A 21137-nucleotide genomic window follows, 5' to 3' on the forward strand; every position below is an offset into this window, starting at 1 on the left:
TTGTGTTTGAGTATACCTATCTTTAACACTCTCCCCTACTTAAAATAGAGGTGGTTTGATAATCTATGACTGGTCAATCTGGTCAATCACTCAACTCAAATTGAGTTAAGTGTGATACTATTTGTTAGTTTTTGAGTCTAACTCTTCACTCGTCTTATTGAAAGGAAGGATTGTTTACTCTTATAAACTCATTAACTTGAGTGTGTTTAGTTGATATATGATCTCTAATCATCCTTATAAATGTAGTAACTAAGTTAAAACCAAAAAAAAAAAAAAAAAAAAGTTTACTAATGCACAATAATCTCTTGTTCCTACGGACAAAATTTTGAACTAGATGCCTTGCGGAAAATACGAGGCGAACAGGCCTTTCAATAACAGTTGCGCACTGTAAATTTTGTCGTGAAGCTGAAACAGCAGTAACTTGTCATCATCAGCCGACACTTTCCACGGAGGCAGCTGATTCGTAACTGATGTTACTGTTAGTAACCCGACAAATACAGTGAGCCCCGCTAACCATCCGTTACTATATTATATATATCTCAAAACTTGGCTGTTATGCGTCGGAAACAAATGAAAACGACGGCGCCAGTTATCCGCATCGGGCAACGCCGTCGTTGTATCTGACTTTCCCGGTGGTATGCTCTTACAACTGATTACAATATCCGCTAGCCCCTGGTTAACTGGATTTGAATATAGTAAATATAGACACATTTTACCATGGATTTTGTTTATTCTTAATTATTAAGAACGTGATTCAGATATGATTTCGTATGAATTTTGTATTCATCTCATCGTCTTTTATTAATGAAGAATGATTTTGATCTTGATATGTCAACAGATTAATATTACTGAATAAAATATGACAAATTGACAATATTGTATGATAATATATACATCTATATAAAGGCATCATAAAATGAATAAAACGACAAATATATATTATATAACATGCATACATTAGGTTTTATTGGCAATAAACTAGTTACATTCACATCTTTTCAAATTTATTTATATAAAATAAATTCAAAGAGATGTAAATGTAATTATTTTCAATCTCTTCATTATTCGATAGTACAGAACACGTACTAAAACAACAACATTAACAACTTATTCTTGATTGATAACACTTCACACACTCTTCTTAATGGCGGAACTATAGCCAGTTATTTTGTCAAAGTACTTGGACCAAAGCATCACCCCACCATACTTCTTATACTTCTTTATCACCGGAAGGATCTGTGAAGTCAGCACCTTGGGAGGAACATACCCGCTTCCGGCCGCATTCCGAGCCGCCGGCAACCCTAAAAATAGTTTCCCCCCCTTTAAAGATGAATTCCACTTCTTCCATGAAGCTATAAGGTTCTTGGTGCCAGCGGTTGAACTATATTGGCACGGTCCATTGTTGTAAAATTGCACCCAAACGTAGTCAAAAAGCCCTGTGTCGAGCGCTTTCCCCATGTATCTATCAGGAAATGGACACTGAGGAGCTGCTGATAAGTAAACTTTCTTTCCTGGCTTGCTGTATCCTTTCAGATAACGTGCAAGATCATCATAAAATCGAGTTGAACCGAGCTCAATGTCAAAGTCGATTCCATCTAAAACAGCATTCCCTAATGGTCGTTTAGCTGATTTCCCACCGAGGAAATTGTTCCACAAGTAAGCTGCAGTGTTTTTAGCGTCAGTTTTAGAAGTTAGCGAGTAGTCTCCAAGGCCACCGCCAATGGAAAGCATCACCTTAATTCCTTTGTTTTGGCAATTCTTTATGCTACCGCTAGCGATTTTGCAGCCTCCGGCAGCAGCGTTGCAGTGACCAGTGAGGTCCAGTCGTGGAGTTCGGCCACCGCCAAATTTGTTGAGGAAGGCTATGTTTACGAAAGAATATAACCCAGAGTTACATGTTTGGTTGAGGGTTCCCTCATTGCCGTTTTGACCCCAATAGATGGCGATGCCACCAGCAAGAGAGAGCTCAACTAGAGACAATACTAGGAGGGGAAGAAGTAGCAATGAAGCTGAATCTTTTGTTGCCATGATTGCAAATATGCGACAAATATTGTTGATTTGAAGTGTTTATGGCTTTACTATGCCAACAAGTGGCCCCTTTATATAGAGTTTTAGAATAACCCTGAAGCATACACCTTAGAATTATTACGTAAATAAAAATTGACCTTAGTTTAAGTCAATGGAGTTGTCTTCAAGCTGGCTTGGAGTGGCCAGGAAGTTTCTCCGTGAAATGTTAGCTACTGTGAGTTAATTATCCGGTGAACTGCGGAATAATATTATATAAAAATGATTGGGTGTGTTTGTTTCAGTATTTTGGATAATATTTTTGGGTGTATTTGGTTTATTATTTTGGGTAGGATTTTAAGGATAGTATTAGATAGTTGGATAGGGGAGTATTACGAGATAAAATTTAAAAATTTATGAAAAAGACCCCAAGGTTTGCTAATTTAATAAATACCCCAATATATTAAAATATTGTAAAATGACAAAAATACCCCTATCACCTGCAGTGCCAGATTCCGGCCAACACCATCGGAATCTAGCCAAAAAATTGGATAACCACTCATACTGGTCGGATCTGTCGGGTATTCGATCGATATGGCCTTTTCCGGCCATATCCACCACGGATCTGGCCTGAAAAGCTAGATCTAAGGCCGGATGTGGCCTTCGGCGGCCAGAAAAGGCCATCTTTGGCCGTTAGCAACGGCCAAAGATATGGTCGTGGCTGACGGCCAGATCTGGCCTTTTTCGGCTAGATCTGGCCATTATCGGCCACTTCCCGTGGTCGTGTGACTGTTGTGACAGATTCCAGCTACCAGCGGCGGTGGTTGCCGAAATCTGGCAAGTATTGGTGGGTGGGGGTGTTTTTGTTAGTTTTTTAACTTTTTTTCTGGGGGGTATTTAATGAAATTAATAAACTTATGGGGTCTAAAAATAATTAAAAAATAGACTAATATTTTGGGAATAACGTGCCAAACAATATTTGAATAATAGGATTGGGAATATGGATAAAAACAATAAGCCAAACGCACCCTTTGATATTTTTAGAGTTGGGTGAGAATAACGAGATAAAATTTGAAAATTAACGAAAACACCTTTATGTTTATTAAATAACTAAACACCCTTGTAATAAAAACATTAAAAATTATAAAAACACCCCCACTCATCAATTAAATTTCGGCAGCCGACTACCATCGCCAGAGGGTGGCTGGAGTCGCCGTATCGGTGCACGACCGGTTAGATCTAGCCAGTCGTACACCGAGATGGCCTATTCCAGCCAGATCAAAAAGGCCAGATTCACGGCCAAATTCGGCCATGTTTGGCCGTCGACGACGGCCATATCTTGGCCATCGTTGACAACCAGCTACGGCTAAAGATCTAGTCGTTTAGCTGTGGATCTGACCGGAAAATGATAGATCGACGTACTATTGTTAGAGTCATGAAAGTGACTCTATTTCGTTGATAAAAAGATCCCATATGTAATTGAATTGAAGTTATATTGAGACAATTAAGAGAAATTATGAATTTATGTATAAAAATCATATTTTGAGTTTTTCTTACTAATTTAGCATATTTGGGATGAATTTGGAAATGGTGTGAGTTGATATTAGGTTTTATGGATTAGGGGTGATTTTGTCTCATTTATGCTGTTCAGGGGGTAAAATGTCATGTTTCAAGGGGCTGATTTTGTCATGTTTCAATTATGCAGGGACCAAATGGAAATTTGCCAAATTTGTATAAAACTCTAGTGCAAGTTCGTAGATTGGGTGGCTGCCGCCCACCAAAACTCTTCACCTTCTCCGATCAAGCTCCGACGACCCTTCATCTCCTTTTTCGGCGACGTTTCGGCTTCGCCTTGCTCCGGTCACCATCATCCCTTCATCACCACCGTGAAACACGCACGCCACTGTGAGCTTCATCTTCCCACCGCGACGTTTCGTCTTCCCGACCAAATTTGGTCGTTTTTCGGCAACGTTTCAGCTCCCCAAGAGTCGATCTCCCTTCCCCACGGCTGGATCTAGCATTTCCAAGCTTCAGCCGTCGCAAAAACCGTCGGAATCCACGATTTTGCCATCGCGCCTCTTCATCTTCCAGCCCAGATCCTGCTCATTTCCGACGACTTCTCACCTCCCTGGGACCTGATCTGAACTCCCCATCACCAGAGCTTTCCATTGGTACCTTCAGATCCCATTTCCACCACCGTCTTCCGGAAGACCCGCCGGAAAATTAACGTTTTCCGGCGAGTGCGGCTGTTCGTATTCCAGGCTGTCAGTGGGTCATTTTCGCCCCTTCTTCACATCATATCGCTGTCGGTTACCTCCTCTTTGCCATGATCAGCTTCGTTTCCACTGTTTCAGCCTCCGTCATCACCACCATGAGCGGCTGAGTTCCCGGTTGTCTGTTACGGTGTAGGCGAGATCGAGATTTACTCCATTGATCTCCTTATCAGCTCTCGACTAGTTGGATGAGCCCGAATGTTGGACATTTGGTTAAGTTTCTTGTATTCAGATTATATTTGTTTTCGTTTCAGTTTGTTTGTGATGCTTTAATATTATTTTGATGCTAGACGTGTTGAATTGATAATGTCCATTGAGAACGTTTATTGATATATAACTTTTCGCATAATTGAATGTCGGTTTGAGATTATTGAATGTTGATTATGACTTTAAATTGCTTCGGTACTGATTACAATCAAGTTGTAGTAGCGTTTAATATCATTTCTACTAGGAATGCATTTGTTGTGTAATTAGTTGATTGGATGATACAGGTTGATAGGTTGTGCTTGTTAACGTTGTACCAACTAGTGGTGTTTAAGGGTTTAGCGTTTTTTGGTTAGTCGATGATAGTCTTTAACCAATCGATCTGTAACTAAAACGACGGGAAGACAGGATAGATTATACCTAGCTTGCCAGAAGCCATTCTATTGATTTGCCTAGCCTTGTAGGATTAGGAAATTGAAGAGCGAGGAGAGGAATTGTGAGAGTTGGTCTTGAGTCAAACCGAACCCGCAGCGACAACGCTTTTAATATTGTATTTTAGTTAGCAATTTATTTAATGCTTTTAATTTCCTGCAAGTAATTAGTTTCCTTAGTTTTAATCAATCATTTTGTCAATTTCTCTTTCGTTAACTCAAATATATACTAGGTCATTAGTCTTGCTCTCTATGGATTCGACCCTGCTTACCGCTAACTGCGGTATTTAGGTTTAATTTTGTGACCGTGACGACTGGTCCAACAACTATCAGCCAGATCCAGTTGGTAGTACATCATTATATTAGATTCCGGCCACCTTCCGGTGATATGATCGGAATCTAGCAAATGTGGGTGGATGGGGGTGTTTTTGTCAATTTTTAAGCTTTTTTCTGGGGGTGTTTAGTTAAATTAATAAACTTAAAGGGTTTAAAAATAGTTGAAGAAAATATAATAGTATTTTCATAATAGGGAAACAAACTGATATTTTGGAAATAGTATGAATAGGATAGTGTGAAATATTAAACCAAACAGACCCATTATGATTTTCATTATAGTATTTCGTGTAGAGGTCGACTGCCATGTGACTGTGATTTAGGTCAATGAAACCATAATGATGTGTTTGTTTTATTATTTTGAGTAGTATTTTAAAAAAAATTGAATTTTGTTATTATTATGAGGATAATATTTGAATTTGAAAATATGTTTGGTAAGATTATTTTTTAATCCTTTATATTTGTTAATTTAGTTAAATACCCCCTATAATAAAAGTTTTAAAATTAATAAAAACACTCCCACCTTCCTATTAAATGTTGGCAATCAGCTACTACCGTCGAATGGTGGCCGAAAGTTGTCAGAATAGCGCACGATCGACTAGTTAGGAGTGTTTAGTTTAATTAATAAACTTGAAGAATTAAAAAAAATTAAATATTTTAAGTTAAATAAAATAAGATTAAATTTTAAAAACAGTGAAATAAATATGTATTTTGAATAAGATAAGGTAGAAATAGAGAAACAAAGGCATCTAACGTTTTCTAGTATGCGGCCAAAATTTCAAAGGATAAGGTACCTAGTGCCTACAAGATATATTTAACTAAGACGCTACTGCCAAATGCCAATACACGAGACTCGGAACATTTATTTATTCAGTTCTTCAACTCTCCATTTTATATATAAATGTTGATATGCCGCCTACATTTTTGCCAATAGTTATGGGGCGCCATTAATTTGTGTTTATCCAGAGTCAATATTGTTAAAGATGGCCTTTTGAGATTAATTTATTTGCCTTGGATCGATGTTCCATCAAATTATATTCATGAGAAAAATAAGAAAACCATACATGATTCTTCACATTGTCTGGCAAGTTAATTTCTCTTCGATCGAAAGTCCTTCAGTGGTCTGTGTTCATTGTTTTAATGATAAATCATTCCACATATAGTTACTGCTGAGAGATACCATTTTATCTAATATCTGATTTGCTATAAGCTTGAATTTGACATTGTATTCATATCAAATAAGAAAAGGGTGCAAAATTAGTCTCTTGTCCCCATGACTAGAATCTATTTGATTGAATTTATGAAAATTAACTTATAAGAAGCTAATGTTTATAGGTAAATTGAGATTATAAGCGTTTGAAATTTAAACAATTATGTGTTTGGTTAAAGTACTTATAAGTGATTGATAGATAGTTAATGTATTTGTTAAAATGTGACTTATAAATACATTTTATTATTAAAAGGACTGAAAATTGTGCTATATTATTTTATCAAATAATAAATTATATTAACTCAACTTTTTACAATAATATTATCAAAATATATTTCGATTATATTACAATATAATTTAGTTTTAGAATTAAATAAACAAATACTTTATAAAAAAAATATTTTATTAAAAATTTATATGAATAATTTTTAAATTCTTTATACAAAATAAACTAATGAACAAATATAATGAATTATAATTATATTACAACAAATAAAATTTCAATCAAAATATTCAATTCATGTCTCAATTGAATCTTATTAATTCATTCAATTTGTAATGAATAGTGATAGTGAATAGTGATATAGTGGATTGTTTTGAAATATAAAATAAGATTATTGATGAAATTTAAAATTAAATAAGGATAATTAGGTATATACTTAGTCAAAATAGTATATAATGTTTATAACACAAAAAAAAAAAAAAAAAAAAAAATTGGGTTCTCCCATTATTTATTTTATTATTATTATTATTTTTTTTGCTTGTAAACTCATTTTATAAATTAAAAAAAAAAAATAATACTTTGGGTACTAACGGATTTTACTAACTAGTGTACTAACCTTTGTTAAAATCACACATAGTACCTGTACTATGCGTATGATCCTGTACTATGCTTTAAGTTAGTACACTGGTTAGTAAAATCCGTTAGCTCCATAGTATTACTAAAAAAAAAAAAGTTATAAACAAATATGTTAATTTAATTTTTGAACTTCCGAAAAACACCCTCCAGAACTTAGATGGCTGGCCATTTGCTTGTACCAAGGTTCTGAAACCCGATCGGACCGGGCGGTCGAACCGGTCGAACCGCCACCCGCTTGTATTTCCGGTTTAAAGAGAGCAAATAACCAAAATTTACGGTCAAACTGTTTCAAACCAGCAGTTGGACCGTTTTACTGTAGCAAACCAACGGTTTCAACCGGTATTTAACAAATTTTCGGTCCACACCCCCATCCGGTTTAACACATGAAATGAGAAAAAAAAATTTTAAATTAAAAACTACAGTTGCTCAATGCCAGTTGCTCACACAGCCGCACACACAAACTCACAAAGTCAAAGTGTCAGGCTTTAACAAATTTAATTTTCATTTTTCATTTGCTATTTTGCTTTTGAGTTTGAGCTACACAGATACAGAGTCGTCTTGCACTCTTGCGGTCTAGCGCCTTCTTCAGTTTTCATCTTGGATTGCTACTGCCAGTCTGCCATTCGCGATCTCCTCCACTCTCCAGTCTATCACTTTTTCATCTTGGTTTGCAGTAACATTCGCGATCTCCTCCACTCTCTAGTCTATCACTTTTTCATCTTGGTTTGCAGTAACATTCGCGATCTCCTCCACTCTCCGGTCTATCACTTTTTCTTTTTGTTTCATCTTGGTTTTGATGGTTTTTAAACTTTAATTAGTGGAGAATCTAAATATTTTGCCGCTTTGCGTTTTTGCTTATTTCATCTTGGTTTTGATGTTTTTAACTTTAATTAGGTGGAGAATCTGAATTTTTTGTCATTTTTGAGTTTTTGCTTATTTCTGATATTAGCATGACATCATGCTGACGGGATCGATCGGTCCGACCGGTCAGACCGTTTGAATCGGTTCGACCGTCGAATCGGAAACCGACCGTTTGGCCGGGTCGGCTCCCGGTCCGGTTTTCAAACTTGCTCGTAGCAATTATATATTCTCAGACTAACCAGGACTTCTGTATATTAAATTATGGGTCTTGTCTTGATCACTTAATAAACTTAATTATATATACTAATATTTGGACCAAAGACTTCTGAAACCATTCACTATTACTTTATTATCGTCATCTCTGAATTTGTCATACCATCTTCTTCTCTTCTGTTTTACTTTCACTCCTTCACCAAATGAATTAATCCTCTGGTGGGCGATATAGAAAATTAAGGTATGATTAACGCCCTAAGTGCTGATTTCAGAATCTTTTTCGATTGATAAAACAGTTATCTAAAGTCTCTCCATGAGAAAGTCTTTGAGTGATATATTTTATAATTGATCTATCCTTCCTTTTCTAATTTCCTTCTTCGCATAATTTGCTTTTCAAGTCAAGTGAAAGAGAAGCAATACAAAGGTGTAAAATCTTTATCAATGGAATACACATAATTCCGGCGGTAATTATATCCTAACATGGTTCTCAAAAATAAATAAAATAAATAAATAAAATAAAGATTACATTCATCCATATAAGCTAACTAATAGCTTATTGTAAATATAACATACACGTTCCATTATTATTACCTTCGTATGTGTTGATGTGATTTTTTAAACCAATGAGAAGTAAATATCATCATGAATTTGCGCAAGTGTGTAGTGTAAACCATGTTTTTAATCCTTGATTAATGTAAAAACAATAATAAACGCAAAGAGCATATAATTTTTAAAGTGGTTGGATGTAAGGTGTAATTTACGTCTACTATTTATTTAATTGTTTTTTTTTTTTTTTTGGGTATGTTTTCAGTATAGCAAACCTAATTCTTACAACAAATAGACAATTTTGACGATAAGAAAATAGAGTGTTCTAAGATCCCCCATTAGGTTGAGAGACTCGTTTATACTATTCCTTGGTAGACTTACACATGAAGTATCTTAACGTGGGATGACACGTGGCATGGTATGGGCTTACTTCATGAAGTATCCTTAATAGGATGACATGCAACTTGACTGATAGATCAACCTTGAGACTTATCAGTGAAATAATCCTTGACAGTTTTACAAGTAAAGTACACTCTTCACATAATGATACATGGCTTGGACATCACAACCTTGGGACACATGATGTGAATCCATACCGTGTGGATTTAGCGCACATACTATGCATGCTTTGTAAGGATAATTTTAAGAATTACGTGAGGAATTTAATGGAAGAAAAAGATGAGTAATGAAACACACACCCACAATCAAATACAATTAACGCTAAGAAATAATATCTTCAATGGATACCCTTACGGGCTAAATTATTTGATGTGAACTAAAATAAATCACTTTTCATGCATGTATTTACCTTGGGGCTTTAGTTTGTGAAGATCATATTAAGTTATTTACAAATTACCATATTCAACACAAATTAACTCAATAATATTCTTCTCTGCTTCAAGCTTTTATTTGTTACATATCGCCAATTTAGTTGGCTATTGTGATGTATATATTTATATATTTGGTTGAGTTCCCTCCTTTGAATTATGCAACATTAAGGACTTGTATTTGCTTACATCTAGAATTACACAGGAAACTCTTCAACATGCAATACATTATTTATGGGCCGGTGCCCATCATAAATTTAACTGGGCTAAATGGTACAAGATTAATCCATTACCGACTCGACCATTACTGGGCTAAATGGACAACACTTCTGCTTAAGAAATAGACATCATTGTTTACCTTGACCTTGAAGCAAGACTTCAGAAGCATTGTTTAAAAACCCGGACCAGAGGGCAAACCGTTTTGCTGTCGCGGGTCACGGTTCAATCGTCCAACCGGTTGGACCGGTTGGTTGGACCAATGATGTCGGCAATATTTTATTTTAAAAAAATTACATATTAACCCTTTAATCTCAATATATTATAAAATTCCCCTAAAAAAGTTTAAATTGGTCCCTACAATTTTTATTATTCCAAAATCCCCCAATAAAATTACCAATTAGTCCCCAAACTTTTGATATATCTTCTAAATACCCCTATAAGATTACAAAGTAACCCTCATAATTTTAAAATATTTCAAAAACCCCCCTGAGACCTAACCGGACCGAGAAGCTACTGTTCCCGGTCCACAGGTCCGACCGACCGGTCCTTCTGGTTTTTAAAACAGGGTTCGAAGTCAACAATCCCCTATTAATATTTTGCAAAGCAACCAAACATTCACACTAATCACGAAATTATGATAAGATTAACAAGAAAAGAAACAAATCATGAAACCAGAAGCTTCTTCATTTTATTAAATGGTAAGATAATGGATAACACTAGAAAAATCAAAGAAAAATGACACCATGTTGTTAGTGTATTGTACACTTTCCTTCAGGCTAATTCGCTGCTTCAAACACTTGCTTTAATGGTGGAACTATACCCATTTTGATCATCACAAAACTTTGACCAAAGCATTACGCTTCCATAATTAGCCGACTTCTTAATTTCAGTAAGTATTTGAGAATTCAACACATTAGGAGGGATATACCCACTTCCAGCTGCAGCAGGGGCTGCTGGCAGCCCCAAAAACAGCTTCCCTCCCTTCAAGGATGGCGCCCAATTGTTGTTCCATGAGTTCAAAAGATTTGAAGTTTTTCCTGTAGTGTATTGGCAAGGTGGGTTGTTGTAAAATTGAACCCAAACGTAGTTAAAAAGCCTTGTGTTAATTGCAGTTCCTAGTAATCTATCAGGAAATGGACATTGACAAGCTGCTGTTAAGTACACTTTTTTTCCAGGTGTTATGCTTGAAAAAGTAGGACTGACGCGGAGTCTCGTCAGCAAGGGCCAATCAAAGTTCATGAAGGTTCAGTGCCGTCCAGATGCAGCCACATCGCACAATGGCGCAAGTGGCATGGTCCCTGTCAGCATAATGGGTGAGTGCCAGGCTTGTAAGTGGTTAGAGATCGCCCACGTGTCAAAACCCTGCACAAGTCAAGGAAATCTCTCGGACAGGTAAGCAATGAGACGCAAAGAAGGATTTGCACGATACTTACATGCTGGTAGATTTAGTAATCATTACCTTGAACTCTCCCACTTAGAGCTGGGTATTTGGGACCGGGCCCAAAAGCCCAGCTCCAAAACCCGGTCCTAGGACCGGTCCTCGAGAGGACCGGACCTAGGAGGCCTGGTCCCAAAACAGGACCAGGCCTAAGGAGGAGGGCCCGGACCCAAAAAAATTTATATTTTTTCAATATAGTCCCCTACCAAATTACATAAAACCCCCTGTTAATTTGAAATAAATATAAATTAAGAGGGCTAAAATGAAATTTTACAAAATTTATAAAAAAAAAAAAAATCTTCCAGGTCTAAAAAATTTATAAATTTTACCCCTAAAAAATACTAAAAACCCTCCATAAAATTTTATTTTGCCCCCAAAATATAAAAAAAATTGAGGGGGGGGGGGGGGAAATTAATTATCAAAGCCCCATGGGACTGGTCCTAGGACCGGTCCTGGGCCCATGGGACTGGTCCTAGGACCGGTCCTGGGCCCATGGGACCAGTCCCTACCAGGCCTTAGGCCTGGTCCGAGTCCTAATTTTTCTCATGGGCCAGGGACCCATGAGTGACTGGTCCCATTTGGGACCAGTCCCAAACGGGCCCAGGCCTGGGTCTGCTTGGGACCGGTCCCTGCCCACCTCTACTGGCCACTGACAAAAATAGGAGAGGTCTACTGCAATTTTCTCTCTTGCAATTATCATAATACATAATGCGTTTATATACAAAAGAGGTCCTTAAATCAAGGATACTAAAGAGGAATATAAATATTTGACAGAGTAAATTAAGGCTAGGATAAAGATACAAATATTTGACCAGCTAAAATAGGAAGACAAATATATAGCTGGAGATCTTCGTCCAATACCCACGATAAATAGAGGTTTTCCCTCTCATTTGCGGGATTGACTAGTTTTACTCCGGAATAAGCTTTACTCTCTCTCTCTCTCTCTCTCTCTCTCCTCTCTCTCTTTGTATTCTCTCTCTAAACGGTAATTCAACTTGCTGCACGCGACTTGATTTACCTTTTTTTAATACAAAGTAGGACGTAGATTCGATTCTAGCATCCGAACCACTTTAAATATCGCTTCTCACCCATAATTTAACTCAGCATCCCCATACTCGTGTAACTTCTAGTCTTTTAGCATTTACGCATGCGAGTAGTTGGTGTCAAATCAAACATCAACAGTTTGGCGCTAGAAGTAGGGCCTGATTTTATCTGCTCCTCATTAGAAAATCTCTGACTAATCGGTCTCACCACAGCAAATAGTTCCCTGTTTCGAATCGTAACGAACCAATTATGGCAGAAGAAGTCCCCCAGGTAGTGCCGCTAGTCTAGAATATCTGGGGATATTTCCTTTAAGCTTGTGCTCGACTTAGCCATCATGAGTATTACCTTGAGAGTGTCAATATACTTTCTAAACTTCAGCCAAAGGTTGGACCGATTGGATCGAGTCGTGCCACCTGAATCCATAAGCAGTACTATCGCGCCAAAATGCCTGCAGTCCGTGAAAGCGTAGAAAAAGACGAAAACCCACACCGCACCAACTGCAGCGCGCCAGAGAAGGGAAACAATTGGCGCAAAACGACCAAAGGCTCTGGGACCTACAAACACTGATTGTGCACCGGATAGAATACCCATAGTATTGCAACTGTATCCGTCCTGCGCTGTATCGAAATAATCTAAATTTAGCTCCAGCCGAGATGATTGAGCTTTCGACATTGGCATTAAAAAAAGCTACGTGAATCCTTATAAATATAGTATTAAGTTAAAAAAAAAAAAAAAATTACTGTGCATACTAATCTCTTGTCCTACGGACAAATTTTGAAGCAATGCTTTGCAGAAAAATACGAGGCGCACAGGCCTTTCAATAGTTGCGCACGTAAATTTGTCGTGACGCTGAAACTGCAGTAACTATTCATCATCAGCCGCACTTTCCACGGAGCACTGATTCGCAACTGATGTTACTGTTAGCAACCGACAAACACAGTGACCCCGCTAAACCATCCGTTACTATATATCCATATAACTCAACTTGGCTGTTATGCGTCGAACATGAAAACGACGGTGCCAGTTATCCGCATCAGGCAACGCCGTCGGTGTATCTGACTTTCCGCGGTGGTATGCTCTTACAACTGATTCCAATATCCGCTAGCCCCTGGTTCCCGATTTGAATAGTAATGAAGACACATTTTATCATGGATTTTATTTATTCTTTATTATAAGACATGATTCAGATATGATTTCGTATGAATTTTGTTCACCATCGTCTTTTTATAATTATAAATGATTTTGATCTTGATATGTCAACAGATTAATATCACTGATAAATATGACAAACTGACAATAAACTAGTTCCATTCACATCTTTTCAAATTTTTTATATAAATAATTCAAGAGACGTAAATGTATTTATTTTCAATCTCTTCATTATTCGATAGTACAGACCAGTACTAAAACAACAACATTAACAACTTATTCTTGATTGATAACCCTTCACACACTCTTCTTAATGGCGAACTATAGCAGCTGTTTTATTGTAATAGTACTTGGACCAAAGCAGCACCCCACTACTTCTTATACTTCTTTATCACCGGAAGGATCTGTGAAATCACACCTCGAAATGTAGCCGCTTCCGGCCGCTGTCAACCCTAAAATAATTTTCTCCCCCTTTAAAGATGAATTCCACTTCTTCCTGAAGCTATAGGTTCTTGGTGCCAGCGCGTGTGAACTATATTGGCACTGCCCGTTGTTGTAAAACTGCACCCAAACGTAGTCAAAAAGCCCTGTGTCGAGCGCTTTCCCCATGTATCTACAGAATGACACTGGAGCTCTGATAAGTAAACTTTCTTTCCTGGCTTGCTGTATTCTTTTAGATAACGTCAAGATCATCATAAAAGCGAGTTGAACCGCCTCAATTGCAAAGTCGATCCACTAACCAGCATTACCTAATGGTCGTTTGCTGATTTCCCACCGAGGAATTGTTCCACAAGTAAGCGGCAGTGTTTTTAGCGTCAGTTTTAGAAGTTAGCGAGTAGTCTCCAAGGCCACCGCCAATGGAAAGCATCACCTTAATTCCTTTGTTTTGGCAATTCTTTATGCTACCGCTAGCGATTTGCTGCAGCCTCCGGCAGCAGCGTTGCAGTGACCAGTGGGGTCCATGTCGTGGAGTTCGCCACCGCCAAATTTGTTGAGGAAGGCTATGTTTACGAAAGAATATACCCAGAGTTACATGTTTGGTTTGAGGTTCCCTCGGGCCGTTTTGACCTCCAGTAGATGGCGATGCCCACAGCAAGAAGAGCTCTCTAGAGCAATACTAGGATTGGAAGAATAGCAATGAAGCTGACATTTTGTTGCCATGTGTCAAACATGCGACAAATATTGTGGATTTGAAGTGTTTATGGCTTCACTATGCCAATAATGGTCCCTCTATATAGGATTTTAGAATAACCCTGAAGCTATACCTTTTAAGTCAATGGAGTTGTCTTCAAGCTAGCTTGGAGTGGCCAGATTTTTCTCTTTGAAATGTTAGCTCTAGAGTTATTATCCCGTGAACTCTTGAATAATTTTATATACAAATTATTAGATTTTCATTATAGATTTCATGCAGAGTCGATCGCCATGCGATTTGGTCAATGAAACACAAAAGTTTTCTATTATAAGGCCAAAATTTCAAAGAATAAGGTACCTCTCCTGCAATATATTAACTAACCCACCGATAGACATGAGACCCAACATTTATTTATTCAGTTCTTCAACTCTCCATTTTATATAAATTTTTGATGTGCCACCCCACAATTTCGCCAATAGTTATGGGGAGCCATGAATGTTGTATTACAGAGTCATTAAGTTAGATGGCTTTTTGGAGATTAATTTACTTGCCTTGGATCGATGTTCTATCACTAATTCATAAATAAAAAAAAAAAAAAAAAAAAAAAAAAAAAAACATCTTGATTCTTCACATTGTCTGGCAAGTTAACTTCTCTTTGATCGAAAGTTCTTCAATGGTTTGTGTTCATTAGTTAATGATAAACCATTCAAAATAAGCTAGTACTGAGTGAGGTACCATTTTTGTCTTAATGTGATTTGCTATCAGCTTGAATTTGAAATCGTATTCGATCAATAGAATGGAGCAAATCAGCCGCTTCGTCCCCATGACTAAAACTCTAACATGTGATGGCTAGGATGTCCTCCCGTGCTCATGTCCTTAGCAATTATCTATCTCGAGACTCAACCAACTTTGTATATTAACATGTCGGTCTTGTCTTGTTCATTTAATTACAAGTCATGTATAATAAATTTGGACCAAAAAACTCTGAAACCATTCACTATTACTTTTATCGTCACTCTCTGAATTCGTCATACTCATCTTCTTCCCTTCGTTTTATTTTCACTCCTTCGACCAATGATTAGAAAAAATCCGTCTTGGCCAGGGCCAAATATAGAAAATTAAGGTACGATTAACACCCTAAGTGCTGATTTCCAGAATCTTTTTTTCGCTTGATAAACAATTGTCTAAAGTTTCTCCATGAAGAAGTCTTTGGATTATATTTATAATTGATCTATTCCTTCCTTTTCTAATTTCGTTCTTCGCATAATTTGTTTTTCAAGTCAAGTGAAGAGAAGCAATACAAAGGTGTAGAAATCTTTATCATTGAATACCCATAAGTTCCGGCGTAATTAATATCCTAACATGGTCCTCCAAAAAAAAAAAAAAAAAAATGGTTCCATTCATTTCATGTATGCTAAGTAACAGCTTAGGGTAATATAACGTACAAGTTCCATTATTATTACTTCATATGTGTGATGCGATTTTTTAACCAACCAGCAGTACTTAAATTCATCATGAAATTTGTGCAAGGGCGTATGGGTAAACCGTTTTTTTTTAATGTTGGATTAATGGAAAACAATAAATCAACGCAAAGAACATATAATTTTAAAGTTGTTCCAGTATTAGGTTAGTCCTACGTCTATATTATTTATGTTTTTTTTTTTTTTTTTTTTTTTTTTTTTTTTTTTTTGTGTTTTTCCAGTATAAGCAGCTTATACATAAGATCCCCCATTAGCGTGAAAAACCTGTTTATGTACTATTGCCTTGGTGGACTCACACATAGTAATCATAACGTGAGTGAAATGTGCCTGATATAGGCTTACACATGAAGTAATCCTACATGATTGACACCCCGCTTTAGAGACTTATCAATGAAGTAATTCTTGACAGTCTTACAAGTGAAATAACTTTCATAGAATGACACATGGCTTAGGGACATCACACCTTGGGACATGTGACTCATCCATGCAATGTATTTACTGCACAACAGTTTGCATGCTTTATAGGATAATTTTAGTTTACGTGAGGAATTTAATTGTTTTATTAGAAAAAGATGAATAATGACACACACCCACAACCATAAAATGATTAATGCGAATAATAATATCTTCTAATCTATGGACCCCCACGGCCTAAAGTATTTGATTTGAACAAAATTTAAAGCCACTTTTCATGCATGTATGTACCCTTGATCGCCTTGGTTTGTGATGATCTATTAGTTATTTACAAATATTCATATTCTAACACAATAACTTCAATGATATTTTTTTCACTTCAATATATATATATATATTATATATGGTTGGTTCTCTCATCTTTTTAGTTTATGCAATATTAAGCATGTGATTTGCTACATCTACAGAATTTAGACAAACTCTTCAACATTCATATATTATTTACGGGCTAAGTGTCCCATTATAAATTTATCTGGGCCGAATGGATCAAATATTCTATTAACAACTTCGGCCCTTACTATGGGCATAATGATAGCGCTTTAGACAGGAATTCAACAACATAGATTACTTATTTATGGGCCGGTATAGCCCATCATAGGTTTAATTGGGCGGAAGGGATCAAGATTACTCTATTAACGTCTTCGGCCCTTACTGAGCATAATGGACAACACTTAGTACAGAATTCTTCAATAACATCTATTATTTAGGGGCCGGTGTAGCCCATCATAAGTTTTATTGGGCCAGATGATCAAGATTAGCCCATTAATGACTTCGCCCATATACTGAGCAAAATGGATAAACTTCTCTTAAGAAATAGACACCATTGCTACCGTGACCTTGAGGTCAAGACTTCGAGTCAACAATCCCCTATTAATATTTTGCAAGACAACCAAACATTCGCACTAATCAGAAATTATGATAAAGATTAACAAGAAAGAGAAGCTTTTTCATTTTACCAAATGGATGTAATAAGAACACTAGACAAATCAAAGCAAAATGACACCAAGTTGTTTGTGTATGTACACTTTCCTTCAACTAATTCGCTGCTTCAGACACTTGCTTTAATGTGGAACTGTACCCATTTTGATCGTCATAAAACTTGACCAAAGCATTACGCCTCCAAGTTAGCCGACCTTCTTAATTTCAGGAAGTGTTTGAGATTCAACCATCAGAAGAATATACACTTCCAGCTGCAGCAGGGGCTCTGGCAGCCCCAGAAACAGCTTCCCTCCCTTCAAGGATGGCGCCCAATTGTTTTTCCATGAATTCAAACTCGAAGTGTCTCCTGTTGTGATTGGCAAGGTGGGTTGTTGTAAAACTGACCCAAACATAGTCAAAGCCCTGTTTTAATTGCAGTTTCCCAGTAATCTATCAGGAAACGGACACTGAGGACTGCTGTTAATTACACTTATTTTCCAGGCTAACTGTAAGCCGATAAGAAACGAGCAAGATTATCCCAAATACGACGCAAGTTATCCCATGTTAGTATACCACTCTCGATATCAAAATCGATTCCATCCAAACAGCATCACCTAAGGTGCTGGAACTTGAACTTCCTCCCAAGAAAGTATTCCACAAATAACCTGCAACGTTTTTGGCATCAACAGTATGAGGTAAGTATAGTTACCATTCCCCCTCCAGAGAAAGCATCACCCTGATCTCGGCTCTGACAATATTTTATGCCAGTGCTAACAATTTTGCACCCGCCAGAATCAGGGTTGCAATGGCCTGCAGGTTTGAGTTTCCGGGGTCTGCCCGCCACCAAACTTGTTGAGAAAGTGTACGTTAACATAGGCATATTTTCCTGGGCACATGTTAGGGAAGGTTACCCTCATTGCCGTTTGGCCCCCAGGATGGCTATGCCACCCCGCCGTGGGGGTTCCAATAAGCTGTGAAAGGCTACAGGGAGAGAAATATTTGTGTGGCTTTAGATTTTGTAGCCTTTTTTTTTTAGGTATGCCTATATCTATCAGGGTTGCTCCTTTATATAGAGAGCTTAAGCCTTAAGACTTGAGCTGACGAAGAATTTTTCTGTATTGTTTATAGATATTATTATTAGAGAGAGAGAGAGAGAGAGAGAGAGAGAGAGAGAGGGTACTTTGACCGCTGACCAAAAATCTGCTTCTTTTATTTATTAAATTATGTTAGAGAATATTATACAGAACCCAGGGATACCTACAAATAAAAAATAAAGATAGTGCATCGTTTTACATAAATTTTTTGTATTTTTTGTGTGTTTGTATGACTTGACTCATTATAAGTAAACTTATAGTGTTATTTGGTTTATTATTTTGGATATGATTTGAGAATAATATTGGGTGTTGAATAAAGAGTATTACGAGATAAATTTAAAAATTTATAAAAAACCCCTAGGTTTGCTTTAATTTAAACACCCCTAACAATATAAATGACAAAACACCCTCATCACCCGTATGGTCAGATTCCGCCACACCCCGTCGTGTTTGGCCGAAAATGCGTTACGACACAGCCTGGTGCGATCTGTGTTGTAACATGCTCCTTATGGCCTTTTCCGGCCGATATCCACGAATCTGCTGGAAAGGCCAATCTCCGGCAGCTTGGGCCGTCGATGGTCGAAAAAGGCACAGAAATACATCTTTGCCGTTGCGACGGCCAAAGAAATGGCTGTCATTGATTGGGCTTTTTTCGGCCAGATCTGTGGTGGATCTGGCCAGAAAAGGCCAGATCGGAACTACGGGCCAATTCTGGTCGTGCTATAAGCGTTGTCCAATTTGACTACCACCGACGGTGGTTGCCGGATCTGGCAATATGGTTAATGAGGTGTTTTTGTTAATTTTAAAACTTTTTTCTGGGAGTATTTATGATTAATAAACTTAAGGGGTCTAAAAGTATTAAAAAATATATAATATTCTGGAATAATGTGCCAAACTATTTAGAGAATAGGATTGGAATTGGGTTTAGGTTTTAGGTTATGCTTAGAACTGACTGATACCTCCATAAAATAAAATATAGAGTACTCATTTACAAATTTTGTATATTTTGTTCATGTCATTGTATGACTTGACCAGTTGTAGTAAAATATTTATTGTTTTCTGGTCATTTACTTCGTTTTTGATTTATTCATAGAGTCTGACAAATACAATAACAAGTTTTTCTTTTCAATCATCTATCAAATGTTAGTCAATCCATTATTATTATTGTTGCCCTGACCCTTCAATTGAAGTCGTGTTGTGCGTTAGCAACAAAGGTGCTTGTTTCTTTAGGATAGTTGTTCTTTCATATGTACCATATTTAGATTTTTGCATTCGTAAATTCTCAATTTGACAATAATTGCCAATTTAACAATACAAATCAGAACTAACGATCTGCATGTTAGAGTCATGAAATGACTCTATTAAGATGATAAAATACCCATTGTGCTCATATGAAATCATAGTGAGACACTTAAAGATTTATGGATGATTTATGAAGAATCACATTTAATTTTTTCTTACAATTGTGATGTTTGGAATGATTTTGACATTGGCTAAGTTGTCTTAGGGTGTACTTTATTATTAGAGTTGATTTTTGCTCATTTATGCTATCGGTCAAATGTCATAACACTTGGTTGATTTGTCACTTTTCAATCACGAGGGCCAATGATATTTGTTGATACTATTTATTGAGAGATGAGATATCACAACAGTAGCCAGCGCCAAACTCAACCGCTGTGCCACTGGCCACGCTTTTCACCTTCCCCCCCCTCCGCCTGTGCATTTCTCCCCTTTTTTTCCGGGTCCACGTGGTCAACGGGCACTTCCACGCTGAACCTTTTCGGCCTTCCACCTCCGTAACTGTCCCTACATTTCGGCCACGATTCTCCCATTTCTGGCATGTTTGGACTCCCTGGTAGCCGATCTCCTCCTTTAAGCTGATTCATCATTTAAATCTCCGAAATCTGCCATCATCGTTGCCACGCCTCTTCCTTCCTAGCTGTAATTTTGCTCATTACTATGACGTATCCACCTCTCAGCCACCGATTCATTTTCTCCATAACCAATCTACATTTCAATAGGTTTGGTTCATTGATCCACCATCGTTGCCGTCGTGATCCTTAATCTCCCTAATGTCCTTGGTCTCCCTTTCCACATATCGACCACTCTAGCTGTCGATTGTCCATTTCCTCATGACCAGCACCATTTTAGCTTCTTCAGCCACCGTCAGCACCACCATGAGTAGCTAAGCTCCTGGTTGCCTGTTATGGTCGGAGGCCAGACCAAGATTGCAACCATGCTCCTTTTCACGACATCTCTTAACTAGTTGGTTGACCAAGACAAACAGTGGACGTTGGTTAAGTATGTTTGTTCAGATTATATTTTTTTCGTTTCATGTGATTACGACGACTTTATTATTTTTGATGCATGATTTGTAAAATGATTATGTCCTGAGAATGTTTGTTGATATACACTTTTTGCACAGTT

General features: G+C 37.3%; 1 protein-coding gene and 2 pseudogenes across 1 annotated transcript; all 3 read right to left on the reverse strand.

Annotated features, from left to right (window-relative positions):
* Positions 1 to 1051: 1051 nt before the first annotated feature.
* On the reverse strand, positions 1052 to 2058 carry LOC116106897 (hevamine-A-like). Its single transcript, XM_031393204.1, has one exon. The coding sequence runs from the start codon at positions 2026 to 2028 to the stop codon at positions 1129 to 1131; it is 900 nt and encodes a 299-aa protein (XP_031249064.1). The 5' UTR covers positions 2029 to 2058; the 3' UTR covers positions 1052 to 1128.
* An 8711-nt stretch (positions 2059 to 10769) lies between these two features.
* On the reverse strand, positions 10770 to 15568 carry LOC116106854 (annotated as a pseudogene).
* A 2165-nt stretch (positions 15569 to 17733) lies between these two features.
* Positions 17734 to 20596, reverse strand: LOC116106855 (annotated as a pseudogene).
* Positions 20597 to 21137: the final 541 nt, after the last annotated feature.

This window comes from Pistacia vera, unplaced genomic scaffold (assembly GCF_008641045.1).
Source record: "Pistacia vera cultivar Batoury unplaced genomic scaffold, PisVer_v2 Contig524, whole genome shotgun sequence".
NCBI lineage: Eukaryota > Viridiplantae > Streptophyta > Magnoliopsida > Sapindales > Anacardiaceae > Pistacia > Pistacia vera.

Coding starts and splice junctions, on each gene's coding strand:
- LOC116106897 (XM_031393204.1), bottom strand. CDS start 2,028: ATGGCAACAAAAGATTCAGCTTCATTGCTACTTCTTCCCCTCCTAGTA.